This window comes from Linepithema humile, chromosome 3 (genome assembly GCF_040581485.1).
Source record: "Linepithema humile isolate Giens D197 chromosome 3, Lhum_UNIL_v1.0, whole genome shotgun sequence".
NCBI lineage: Eukaryota > Metazoa > Arthropoda > Insecta > Hymenoptera > Formicidae > Linepithema > Linepithema humile.
The window spans coordinates 6839570-6853798 of NC_090130.1; the positions used below are offsets into that span (position 1 = coordinate 6839570).

The following is a 14229-nucleotide window of genomic DNA, read 5'->3' on the forward strand; positions in this document are numbered from 1 at the left end:
GTTAAAGATATATGTAATAAAAAACTTTATATAAGACATATTTTTATTTTTAATGAAGAGAGCATCAGGGAAGGAAGAAGCGTAATTAAGTTTGTCTAAATATATGATATAATAAATAATTGTATTATTTTTTTAGAGAATTAATAATGATATATAATTACAAAGCACTTTAAATGAATGAATAGTTTTATAATTTTTAAATTACATTGTTATATTTTGGAAGAGAGAAATATAAGACGTTTACTAAGTAACGAAGCGACAGTAATCATTCCCATGCTCTGCTCATGAACCATCTCACATAATTCTTCGCTCAAGCGGAAAAAGTCTTAATAAATGTCTGATTCTTTAAACTTTGCGCGCATCGTCGATCAAAACAAAGTTTTCTATACGCTTATAGCGACCTGCTGTGTCCGCGAATTAATCATAGTTAAAGTTTTCCGAGGTTCGTTTATGAACTCATTTTTTCCGACGATCATGCGTTTCTACAAGATACACAAGCATCCGGAATGAAATTTAAAATTTCCATCTTGACGCTTTATGACGCTATAAATAACGCACAATTTTTACCGAGTTACGGAATTTTTTTAAAAGAACCAATTCTTTTTAAGAAATATCTGAGATACAGCAAATTAAGATGCCAGATATACAATATAGGCGCATGCACGGCGGACATACTATCCTCTCGGATTAATGTTGTATACCGAGACTAAAGTCTTATTAATATTCTGTAAATAATTGTGTGGACGAACAAAGTGCAGAGTGTTGGCCGACGAAATTGTAAAATACAAAGCGAACGATTTGCTGGGTATTGTACGTCTGTATAATCATTTGTCAAGCAATGTATCCTATTATAGGAGATAATAAAAAAGACTTATCACAAATTTTAATGAGTTTTTATTGCACGCAACATATCATCATATTTTAGGATCTATTTATACATATATGCATTTGTCAGTAGCACAAATATTTTTTTTTGAGAATGCTGATTTTCAATAATTTTTATTTTTCAAAATAATTTATATTGATATGCAATTATAAATAAAATTATTTGGATAAAATTTATTTAATTTTTATGCTTTACATAAGAGTGGATTAATTAGCGCTTTGATTTTTGGCAATGTTATGCGCCGATGCAACGATCTGTGTTTAATCGTTAATCTTTATTTGTTCCATTTACATAATTTATTGCCAATTCGATATTACTAACAAGTGTTATAAATATGCTATAAATCAAAGGTAGAATTATAAATTTTGAATTTTATCTTCATTTTATTCAAAATTTGAAAAAAAGGTTTAGGAAATAGATTTACCTTGATCATCAATCGCTTAACTAAAGACTTAAAGATCATAAGTTTTATTACATTTTCAATATTGCTCGTTGTATTGGTTAAAATTTTAATAAAATTCATCTTGATACAAAAGAGATATCTTTTGACAATGGATCTTGCGATTACAACAAGCAATACGAACAATACTAAATTTATGAAGTCAATATGTACCGAACTCTCTCTTATCAGCCCAACTTATTGATGACACGAGATGACACGAGAAATCAATAATTTGTATTTTTTATTGCCGTAATTCTGTACAATTCGGTACGAAGCATAATCATGCGATAAATATTAATATTGGCTGAAGTAACTAATAATAAAAGATAACGATAATAGTAATAAAAATGTTCTTGTCAATGAAAGATACTGTGTAACGATAGCGTATGTATGTATGTGATTGATTTAAAAGATATATGGTCAATTAAATTACTATTTAAGGTAAACAGACAATTTCAATAATTGTAAGCAAATGTAATGCAAATAAAATAATTAGTATACATAGACTTAAAAATGCTGAGTTAAAAAATAATAACAAAAATTATTTTATTCCATTCAATATTATTAAGTATTATTTTGTCATAGCAGAAAAGTATCAAAAAGTATATAAGTTATTATATTTCTGAATATTTAAGTCCAACGTTAATTTATGACATTCGTCTGAATTTCGCATCGCGTAATCATCTCCATTTCACCGTCTCGTCTCAATAGCACAATAGATAAATCTCGGTGATAACATCGAAGCAATACAAACCTGAATGTAACATCAGCTCGTGCACATATTCTGGATGCCAATAAGTAAACAAACCGCGGCGCGAAATGGAATCGAAATCGAGCCATAAATCTCAAATGTAACCGTGCGAAATTGCCGAGAAGGCAAAGATACATAACTGTCGGTCCTCTATCATTTCTCTCCTTTACCCTTTTTTTTATCGGAATAAGTTTTTCTTACATTTACGTGAAGAAACTAAAGACGCATAAGTATCTTCATCGTTCATTATAGACTGAGTTTCACAAAATATGTTTGTTCCATTATTGAAAAAAATATCTTAAGTAAATTAAAACACGAAACTAATAAATTTAATCGACATTCAATATGTAAATTTAAATAAATAAAATTAAAAAAGAAACATTATTTTATTTTATAAGTATATAGCATTATACAAACATAAAAGTATAAAAGTTTAAAAATATTCAATAAATTCAACTCAGATATTTACAGATTAATATCAATATCTCAAAAAACTTTCAATGGAAACCTTTAATAGAATTGGATTTCTCTGCAATCTAAATATAAACATTATTTATAGATTAAATAAATATTCTATCTAGCGATATTCATCTGCAAAACGCATAACACAGAAAATCCATTCTTGATAAACATCGCAATGTTAACTTTCCATTGACAAGAAAAGTGAAACGATAAATGAGAGTTTTATCGCAAATGAGATTTCTTCTATGTTTGCTATATAAAAACGGCTGTAATAAATTTTGTGATGTTGCAATAAAGGTGTTATTCTCTGAGATGGTAGCTTTTCGTTTCAAACGGATAAGTTCTAATCACATGGACATTCTGTATTAGAATAATTATATTATCCTCCGTCGCTAACGTGGAAAGTTAGTGATCTACCTTACTTACAATTGAAAATTCGTCCGTTCTACTTGGAGCCTCGAACGTCTGCCGTGCACTGCAGCACTGCAGCGCACTGCATCAGACCGGCGCAGAGCTCGAGACGGAAGAACATATGTTTAGGCAATGGCGCATGCGTAGTCACCGCTTCCGTGACGTACCTAGCCATCTTTCCAGTCAAGCAAAAGTGATTGTTTTCAGTCTTAGTCTTATTTAACTGAACTTTTATTAATGTCAGAACCACAGTCCGCGCTGCTGTTACGAAAACAATTAGCAGGTACAATGTGAGCGTGGTATGAGTGTTAAGTGCATCTAATGGAGCGTGAATCGCGGCTGAGCGAAGAATCGGAGCTGTGTGCCTCGCGCTCTCGAAGGACTCGTCGCCGTCGTGCCTCGCAGGCTCGACGTCGCCCTCGACGATCTCGCTTTCGTCCTCGTCGGAAATCGTTGTGCCATGGGCTCGCGGGCTCGCTCGTTCCATTTGTCGTTCTCGCCGGTTCACCGTGGCCGTGCGCACAAATACGGGGCGTGAAAATCAATACGGCTCTCCCGCGGAGACTTGTGTGTGCTGCGCCGTGAATAACGTTAACCTAAGCGGCGGCGTAATGTTGTCTTCATCGTCCGCGACACGCCGCGATCTCGAATCTGACCCTGCTCTTCCCCGTCGCCGACGAGCCGGTTCCTCGTGCGCGATGTTCCTCGCGCGACAACGGCGACGATGACGACGACGACGACGTCGACGTCGACGTCGAGGACGAAGGCTGCTCTCGCCTCATGCCCGAAAATAATTGCAAGCCTTGTTATTTATAGCATACGCGCGTCACCGCCGTTGCGCACGTTTTTTCTCCACAGCGAAGAAAAAAAACGTATCGAGCGAGGAAGCGACAGAAAAAGAAATAAAAAAATAAAATGAGAGACAGTGCACGCGGGGACGAGATGCGAGAGCGAGCGAGAGAGCCGGAGAGAGTGTGAGAAAAAGATGAAAGGAGAGAAAGAGAGAGAGTGAGCGAGCAAAAGCGCGCCGTGCAACGACCATCGAAGGTCAGCCGCCTTCGGGCCATGCTCCCCTGTTCCAGTCGAGATCGACGCCACGAAAAATGCTTCGGAGTTCGCTTCTCTTTGTGCGACGCACGACAGAGTCGCACCGCGAGCGCGAGAGAAAGAGAGATCGCCGTCGCGTCAGTAACCTCGTGTTTCGTCTCCTTCGCGCGAAGTACGTCGCGCTGACTCACCGCACGTCTCCTGTGCGGGCGTGTGGCGATTATTTCGCACAAGCGAATCCTAACCTGCACATCGCGCGTCTTGAGACGAGAGTATGCGCTGCTGGCCGATCGACGTGTCGTATTTGGCACGAACGCACATATTGCATGTATAATGATGTTGCTGCTATTTTTTATGTATTACAGTGCGCGATAAGAAACACAACTTAGACGCTTTGATACTTCTTTCAGTGCTACTATTGTCTGTGTTTGCTATTACAATTATTTCTGTGTTTCATGACAAGTCTTGACTATTCATCGAGACGTGAAAACACTGTGCTTTTGTCGTATCCTATTTCACTCATGAATAGATTATATCAAATATCATTGAGATAATAAGAAATATACGGAGCATTTAAGGAATTAATTTTGACTTTTGCAACAAAAGTGCTTTTTTATTGTAATTTAAATCTTTGGTATAAAACTTTAGTTGTTGATTAAACTTTTTTTTCTTTTCCTCACATTAAAAATATTTTGGAGTACTGTGCAATTTACAATTGCTATATATTTGTTACTATTATCTTATATCTCATTACCTTGCTTATCTCTATACGAATATTTTGTTTTGTATTATAACGACTGTGTATTTTCAGATACGTCTTCATTGTTAAGTGCTCCAGACAAAACATGTTTTGCACAAGCACAAGCTAATTATTCTTTCTCTTTTACAGAATTAAATAAAAACCCAGTAGAAGGGTTTTCTGCAGGGCTTATCGACGACAATGACATATATCGGTGGGAGGTACTTATTATTGGACCTCCGGATACATTATACGAAGGTGGTTTTTTCAAAGCACATTTACAATTCCCAAAAGAATATCCACTTAGGCCACCAAGAATGAAATTTATAACGGAAATATGGCATCCAAATATTGATAAAAATGGAGATGTGTGTATATCGATATTGCACGAACCTGGTGATGACAAATGGGGATATGAAAAAGCATCTGAGCGGTGGTTACCAGTTCACACAGTCGAGACTATCTTGATAAGTGTTATTAGCATGCTCGCAGATCCTAATGATGAAAGTCCTGCTAACGTGGATGCCGCCGTAAGTATTTATTTATGTATGTCCAAAAATATTTGTCACGTTGTCACTTTTTTTCTTTTTTGTCATGATATTTCTTTTATTTCTTACTGCAGAAAGAGTGGAGAGAAAGTTATACGGAATTTAAACGAAAGGTGGCGAGGTGCGTGAGAAAAAGCCAAGAGGAGTGTTTGTAGGGGATGAACAAATATTCAAATGGAAAGACTTATTTAATTCTGGTGAGTTGATATGAAAAATCGCTAATGTGTTATTCACGATTGTAAATAATATTAAGTCTTGTTTCGATTGTTATTATACAGGGAAGCCGTAAGCACTGTAAGAAAGAAACCGATGCTCAGCATAAAGCTAACGGACAACAGTGCCACTAAACGCGGAATAAGCCTGACCCATCCTTGTGCAGCGAGAGGAAGACAGAGTGTGTGTGAACGCGAAAGAAAAACTCACGCAGCTCTATCATGTTTATTAAACCACCACCACCAACATATGATCCAGATCCATCGAAACGGAGTACATAAAAAAGATACACACACAATTCACCTTTTACATAATAAACAGCTAAAGAAAATTAATTTACACGTATACATGATGCAAAAAGTCATCTCTGTATGATTACTACCTTAATATTAATAGTTATTATAAACTTAACTCTCCCTTATCCCCCGCCCCGCCCCGCCCCGCCCCCCTTCATTCCTATGCTCAAGAATGACCCCAACCCCCTTTGGACCGAACCTTGTAATTTAAAATAATATGTTTACGTTTATCTCTGAATAATAACTCCTTAGTGTCGTTTCGTATTTTCTTACTTTCGTAAATATATACAATGTATAAATAAATTTTTATAAAGTCAAAAGACGGGACACATGCCACAACTGTGTAAAACGATAGCCACGGAGAATGGACTGCATATGAATTAATGACACCACGATGAGAATGTCGATTAAAGCCGTACACATACACGGCGATGTAAAAATATATATTGAATTTCCATTGAACCGTAAGTTGCCAAAATAATGAATAATTCTAATTCAAGTGATAATAATGATAATATTATTGTTAATATACCAATAATTACAGTTAGTGTTCGTAACGTAACATACATGTACATGCTATGAGATACTCAATCTTGAACTGTATCACTTGTGTGCAGAGTACGCGGAGCTTTCCTTATAAAGTAAACTTGCGGTTCTTTATTACAATTAAGTTGAAATTTAAATAATTCTTTCCTCTTAGCAAATTCGTTCGAGTTAAATTAAGATTTCAGTTGCAATTTGAATAATTCTTTCATCTAGTTATAGATTATTTCGTATTGTCAATTAAATCTTCAAATATTGAAACAACGTCTGCATTACATTACACCTGCTCTTTTCTCATCCATTTCATTAATGCATTATTTATCACATTACATTTTTTTTTATCGGAATGCATGACAACAAGCAAATGTGTGGATTTCTATAGCATCACATTTTATTTCTATCACTCATTAGAAACATAACTCGTATAACTCTTATAACTACATACATAAAAATATTTATTAAATAACAAATTTTTTTCTATTGTTTGGACAGCAAACAATGAATGCAAATTTTCGTGATAATATTATTAATAATAGTGAGAATAGTATTTTATCTATTGTCTGCAAATTTTTATATATTGTATATACTTAAACTTTATCTTATTAATTTATTATTATTAACTTCTCAGATAGCCAAATGTTAGCAATATTAGCAGCTAACATTTTGCTTACTGGGTTTATATCTTTTTTTTTTTTGGTTGTATTTTTATGTTTAACAATTTAAATAATGGATACAATTTAGATAAAAGATGATGAACTGAACTTATATATTGTGCAGTGAGACATTTATATACTTCTAGTTAATGAAAATATCTTGAAAGTACAGAGGCAATAAAACGATTTTGTTTAACAATTAAAAGTACTTATCTTAACAGTGGCACTGAATACTTTTTGAATTGTCAATTTAAAGTATTTTGAACAGATTTATGTGTATTTTTTGAGAGATATAAATTTATAAATATTTTTGCGTATAGAGTTAGTAATGATTTTTAAAAGAAGAAACTTGTGAGATACATATTCTTTTGACCGAAGACATACAATCAATATTTGTACATATCAAATATGAAATAGGAATGTTCAAATACTTTTATCACAGATATACATAAAAGTTATATTTGCAATTGAAGGTAACCAGTTGCAAGTCGTGTGCGCAATGCATATGCGATGTTGCAGAACCATCCGCTTCTTTATTCAGCTCCAAGATGCCGCTACAATAAAACATTACAATAAAAAAATAAAAGTTTATTTAAAATTAGCACCGTAATATAATATAATACACTTCAGGCATTATTTTTAAGTTTTTGTTTCTCTAAAATCTGCTACGCAGAATATTATTGTGTTTAATTATTTTTTGATTGGATAATATATGTAATAAATTAAAAATATAAAAATTATATATCTACTAACTTTTTCTTATCCTTTTTTCATATACATATAACATGTTGGAACTAAAAATATCTGTTTTAATCAATTAAAAAATTGTTAATTATTTTAGCCACTTTACTTGCGCTCGAAAAAGGTTGCAATTTACAAGCTCTATAAAAGCAAAGTTCATACGGAAAAGAGGAGAAGATGGGTTATTATAATAATTAGCAACGTAATATTTAATACAGGCTTTTTAATTTAGAAATTCTTGAAAGGAGACATTGATATGAATAATATAATGATACGCGCGTATATACAATGAAGATAATCTTCCATTTATCTCGTGGTTGAATTGTATTATTGCATATTTATATATAACAACTACTATGAATTTGAAATCAATAAGGATGCAAGAAGATTTATCTATACAAAACAAGAGTAACAAGAATAATCAGCGTAATTATTTAAAAACGTTCGAGACATCGAGTGCTTTGCATTATATTATATTTTATACGCTTATTGCATTTTATCAATATTGAATTACGGAATTATGTAACTTGTGGAAAAAAGAGATAGATGAGCCATCACTTTTTGCTCTTTAAATTGTCATTTTATATGCTACGTAACTAAAAATGTTACAAAATATTCTATCTTCGTGAAAATAGATGCGATATCTATATTTGTTTGTCAATTGCGGAAGTTACACGTGACGACCGTAAAACATGCAGAGAAAATTAATTAAGACGGTAGCCGAAATTCGAAATGTGGCAAGAAGAGTGTTTCGAAGCTAGAAAATAAAAGCAAGAAGATCAGCACATGCTCTCAATGTCTCCATAGCGGTAATTAACTTATTATTTAGCAATAAATCGCTCTAGTTTTGAAATTTTTATTGGAAGATGTGGATATTATAATTTATTCGTACAACGCGCCGTGCGTAAAGGAGATATTAAAGACCCTTAAGCTAGATCGTCAATAAATCTCTCATATATCTTCAATATTTTGTATACCTTATTTATTTCTTTTTTATCTTCGTATAATAATCATAAACGTACAATTTAAAACAATAGTGCTCGTGTGTTTATGCAATGTACAGGATATTCTTTAAGCTATAATACAGTTCGAAATGAAATACAAATCAATAGACTATTACTTTAGGTAAACCTTCTTGTTTTTTTTAAATACATTATTTTCACTACTGGATGACAGTGTCCTTCGTGGTTCGTTTATTCTTCTTTTTTTTTTGATCGTATGCCAGCGCGCGCGCATTTCGGTGCACGCGCGCATTACTTCTTCGTCCAGGGGGCCTCAACAGCTTTTGAATGTCTATCTACAATTATCTTTTGTTGTAAAATATTCATTATTAGGTTTACGATATGATTTCCCTCCTTCCCGCCGTTGTTGATAACGCTAACAGCTCGTATATTCGCACGCAATTACGCACTTGTGTATCGTTACGTTATATTACATGTTCGTCGTATATCCTAGACGGTCGTCGATCTTTGCCCTCGACATAAAAGTTGTACCGTTTAAATAATTAAAGCTATCGGCTATCTACCGGCTATCCTGTATCTACAAAGAATCTATGCGCTTACGCTTGTTCGCCGCAAATGAAGAACAGAGAAACAATCATAATTGTGAATGTATATATATATATACATATATATATATATATATATATATATATATATATATATACATATATACATATAAATATATTATATATATATAATAAATCGTTTATCCGTCAGCATTTTGGCCGCCGATTGCGATTAAAATCTGATTATCTCATCAACACGAGTCGCTATTGTTCTATCTGTAATAGATTCTTAAAAAACGAGCGCTCGTTTGATCTCCGATGTCGATGAGAATCGGTGATTATCCACGGATTCGCGATTGGCGTCAGTCGTATAATTAACTCAATCGTGAGATAATCGAAAAGGATGAATATTAAACTAACACTCGATCAAAAATAATTTAGTTTGGTAATCGAAGATTTGAGATCGTATGTTTGTTCTCCGTCTTTCTCCCTGCTTCACCGTAACTTGTCCAGAGCTTTTTTTTCCGTCGCAATCCCATCGATACATCATCCGATATCGACGAAGTACGGAGATGTTTGCCGTGATCTCGTCTGTCGCGATTGTTCATATTCTCGTCGACTATTATAGACTACTCGATGAGTATTCAGATCACTCGTCGACAGGCGGAATCATAGGCGTCATTTAAGTTACGAGTTGTAATCGCACCAATATAGCAATATGTACACATTCGATATTCCGATCCGATCGACTTCCGTCGTTCCGTGACGATTCGTGAAAAACTTAAAAAAAAGAATCGGGGGGGTTAAGAGGAGGTGGAAGGCGGGGAAAAAGAATCGATTGATCACTGGTCTTTTGTTTAGCAATGCCCTTCTGAAGCGATCGTCTCGCACGAACTCCTCCTATCTCTTTGCCTCATACAATATCATTCGCGTCTGTTATCTTTCTTCTTTTTTTTTATTTTTAACTGCGGACTAGAATTTAATTGAAGATTAAAATTTATTCTGGTAAATACTAGTTTGATTCGTAATAATTCGAGGACTGTCTCTCTTTCTCTCTCTCTTATGAAGTTGATCATGCACGCACGCGTTCTCCCATTCGCTCGTCCTTTCGCTCGTAATGTCTCGCTGTGAATCGCCTCGAAGTGTCTTCTGCACATTTTTCTCTTCTAGGCATCAATAATTTACGGCAAATTCTCATAATTATATATGTGTTCTCTCTTGACGCCGTTTATAATAGCGCGAACGCTGCATTTTCACGGATCGCAACAAGCAAACCGGTGACTTCAATTTTCTTTTCTTTTTTTTTATCTCATCGCTCGCAGCTGATTACGCGAGCTTATTCAGAAGACGTGCAACGCTGATTGCGACAAATGAAAATTCAACGTGCAGTCGCTCAAATATGTATCGCTGTTAGTCTGCGTGGATATATTCGTATGCTATTAGATAGTTAAGTGTGGTAAATAAGTAAATATACAAGATCATGTATATGTCGTGTGTGTATGTGTATGTGTGTGTTATGTATAGTATGTAGTTTTTTGTGTTTGTATTACGAAGTTTCTTCCGCTCTTTTCCTTTGTACAGATATTTACATACGCCAGAAATCGCACTTTCGCCAATTTAGGCTCGCGCAATCTCTCGCTTGCTTCGTTCAATGAAGTCCGCGTGTCCGTTCGTCTTTCGCCCGCACGCTCTTTTCTTCTACGTATCGTCGCAATTATAAGCTCTATCACATTGGCTTTAGAAGCCACATTGTTGTTGTGACAATGATTCTAATAGTAATAAAATAATGATTACTGATATAATAATGACAATAATAATGATACCAATAATAACATAAACCTAATAATACAATATTTAATAATAATAAAAATAATATTAAATAATAATCGTCAAAAACATTCATCACCAATTGTTTTAGCGCAGCTAATAGTTCCCAACAAATATAGAAAAAGGAAGTTTAAATAATTATCTCGTAAAACAAATAAATTTACTTTTCTTTTTTGGTATTTTACATTCACGCCGTTCAACATATCAACGTAAAAATAGTAATCATCGATGACAGTGCTTGACAACTGAGAATATTTAATAATGATAATTATATAATAATATTAATAATATTAATAATATTAATAATTATAATAGCAGTGATAATATAACATTGGTAACGGTCTTAAGTGATCATTTTCCTCGCAGTTTTATAAATAGACGGATAAGCAAGAAATAGGAAAAAAAGGAGGAAAAGGAAACGTCGACTCTTAACCGAAAGAGATAAAAAGGTACGCAACTGGAGAGAGAGAAGTATGTAACATTAACAGCTTAATCACTATCGGGGATAGGGAGGCAAGTATAAACAATAACATGAATCACAATTATGCAATAATTATTAATCGGCCATTTCGTCGCGCGCAATTTTCGTTAAAAATTAATAATAATTCGATCTAACAATTAGTTTACTGGGAGATTGCACTGTGGCGAATCCGAACCGCCTCCGTTTTCCGTGCATTTATCTAGTCCACTCGTCTCCCTTCCTCTCTCTCTGGAACGATACCCCATCACCCCATCATCCATCACCGAAGGGAGATGTCATCCGAAAACGAAAGCAGCCAGGATTCTCTTGAATTTCGAGCGAATTGCAACGAGAACCCGTCGTCTCACAGTCGGCCCCGTTGTACTTCACAGTCTTCTAAATGATACGATTTTGCCGTTGATCCGCGCGCACCGACACTAATCTCGTACCACTTGCCGCGTAGAAAACGTCACAATGTGAGTCCTTTTGATTGAGCTCCGTTTCAGTTTTGATCGTTTTGTTCGTTTAGCTCTCGCCTAGCGCTCGTCCGTCGACCAAGACATCCTCTGGTTTTTTTTTTTTTTTTTTTTCCTCGTCCAAGAACGTCCTTAGTACTTCGCGTTTGCCTCTCTATGATAATGCCCTCGTGGTAGGCAGGACTCGCACGATCGAGTCCTATAACTGGTTTTCTTCGTTTAAAACTTAACTACGACCGGTGATCCTCGTGGAACGTCTTTTCTTACAAAGCGTCGTTTTGGCATATCTCAACAATGCGACCCTGGGGACATGTTGGAAATCTCGCTTGCGTTCTTTCCACATAATCCGAAGGAGAAACACTGAGCTCGCGAGTAATCCTACGGAATTCCGAATTGTCCTAGTAGTCCCACGTTTCCTCCGGCTCGTGCTTCACTACGTCCTTCGGACTTTCTTCCGTAGACTGTTGCGTCTGTTGCGCCGACGGCGGTCTGAGCGACGTCGCTGGACTATTCTGACCGGACTTTGGACTGGGTAGCGGACTATCCCGATCGGCGCCGTTATTGCCGGATACGGATGAGACGTCACTTTGAGCGTCCTCTTCATATCGATCCTGCACCGGAGTCGGCTCGACTCTTATAGTCTCTTCGGCCTCTCTCTTCACGCCGTAATCATCCGTCTGCATCACGCAGACGCCGTTGATAATCACCTCGTCGCCCGCTCTCGCCGGTTCTTGCCATTCCGGATTCACCCATTGCGGTGCCGCGGGTTTTCTTCTATTAGACCTGACCGTCGCGGGTGCCGACGGCGTTTCTGTCGGTTCTCTCTTTATACTACCGGCCGAGCCCTCCGAGTCCTCGCTACCGAGATTACTCATCGCGTCCTCGACATCCTCATCCTCGAATTCTTGATTTGGCTCTCTCTTCAGGGAGTTCATCGAGAGATCGAGACCGGAGCATTGTTCTTTCAGCGCATTACCTACGAGGGCCGCCAAGTTGGGATTAAAGTACGGAGAGTAAGGTAAGGGTACGTTTCCTAGACCCAGTCTCTCCTTTTGGATTTCCAGCAGTCTTTGGTTCAATAGTAATCTGAATTGGACAGGATCAAACGGCTGGCCGGGTTCTCGCGGCGATTGCGGTTCCGGTTGGCCATGCGGCGTCTGTTGCTTCAGTCTCATTCGATGATTGTGAAACCAGTTCGTTATCGTTCTTGAGGATAGGGCGAGTTCACCAGCGAGGAACTCGATGGTGGCTACGTTGGGATACGGATCCAGGGCGAAAGCGAGTCTAAGAGCTTCTTTCTGCTCCTCCGAAAAGAGAACGCGCTGCTTCTTTCCGGTGGTGGGTCCCGGACCGGGCGATGCCGCGTGATAAAACTCGGCAGTGTCGTTGCTTGATGTGTCGGAACTGTTGTCGTGACCGGGACCGCTGCTGCGTCGTCTCTTGTTCGCCTCCCGTCGCTCGTTCTTCAACGCCTGCAATCGATCGACGTTGTGCGCGTCTGACAGCCAAAGCTGCATCCTGATGAATGGCTCGCGGCCTTTTATGCTTAGCATATGCCACGGTTTCGGTTTACTCAGCAATTCACTGACGGAACCCTGCGACAGGCCAAGAACCGCTTCACCGAAGATCTTCTGGCCGATATTGTTCGCCAATAACGCTTCCTTGATCTTCGTAGTAATTGTCTGTGTGTCGAGATCCTGCGTAAGCGCAGCCATTTCGTACACGCTCGGTGAAATATGCGGATGGAGACTTCGAAGAGGCGACGGTGCCATTTGATGATGCGGCGAGTGCAATGACATTTGCTGTTGCTGTTGCTGCTGTTTCTTCTGCAGTTCCTGCATGCTGAGCTGAGTATGAGGATGATGGGGTCCGGGCGGAGTCAACATCATCGGCGGCGGCGGCTGTGGATGCTGAGGAAGCTGAGGGCTTTGTTGAGGCGGACCGAGTTGCATCTGATTCTCCTGCTGATGCTGTTGCGCTGCCGCTTGCGCGGCCGCTTGAGCGGCGGCGGCTTGTGCTTTCGCCGCATTTTGAAGTTGTTCTTGGACGAGTTTCGTTGGCGGCATAGGTTTCATGGGTGTTCCGCACGCTGTAAAAGTGAAAAACTCGGTTAAGAAAATTCAGTGTAATCAAAATTTGATAGTCCGAAAGCTCATCTACGAACGTCAGAACGCAATTCTTTTTTTTATTTCTTTCTATTCAAGATCGTGTCACTACAACTCTCAAT

General features: G+C 37.2%; 2 protein-coding genes across 8 annotated transcripts in view; one reads left to right on the forward strand and one right to left on the reverse strand.

Moving 5' to 3' along the window:
* The first annotated feature begins 3076 nt into the window (after positions 1–3076).
* On the forward strand, positions 3077–5834 carry LOC105676617 (ubiquitin-conjugating enzyme E2 G1). The gene is made up of 4 exons (XM_012374659.2): positions 3077–3235; positions 4889–5268; positions 5361–5483; positions 5565–5834. Exons 1-3 carry the CDS (start codon positions 3190–3192, stop codon positions 5439–5441), a joined length of 507 nt encoding a protein of 168 aa, XP_012230082.1. The 5' UTR covers positions 3077–3189; the 3' UTR covers positions 5442–5483; positions 5565–5834.
* A 2104-nt stretch (positions 5835–7938) lies between these two features.
* Positions 7939–14229, reverse strand: part of ct (homeobox protein, cut) — a 137579-nt gene continuing 131288 nt past the window's right edge. For all 7 annotated transcript variants that reach the window (XM_067351917.1, XM_067351920.1, XM_067351918.1 and 4 more), the window contains one exon: positions 7939–14091. In XM_067351917.1, the coding sequence (XP_067208018.1) occupies positions 12401–14091 (1691 nt within the window). In that variant the 3' untranslated portion in view covers positions 7939–12400. The remainder of the gene's footprint in view (positions 14092–14229) is intronic.

What these genes read in the sequence shown, in the direction of transcription:
- LOC105676617 (XM_012374659.2), top strand. Translation starts at nt 3,190, where the DNA reads ATGTCAGAACCACAGTCCGCGCTGCTGTTACGAAAACAATTAGCAG. An exon ending in GTTACGAAAACAATTAGCAG is followed by an intron (nt 3,236 to 4,888) that starts GTACAATGTGAG and finishes TCTCTTTTACAG; the next exon opens with AATTAAATAAAAACCCAGTA. An exon ending in CTGCTAACGTGGATGCCGCC is followed by an intron (nt 5,269 to 5,360) that starts GTAAGTATTTAT and finishes TTCTTACTGCAG; the next exon opens with AAAGAGTGGAGAGAAAGTTA.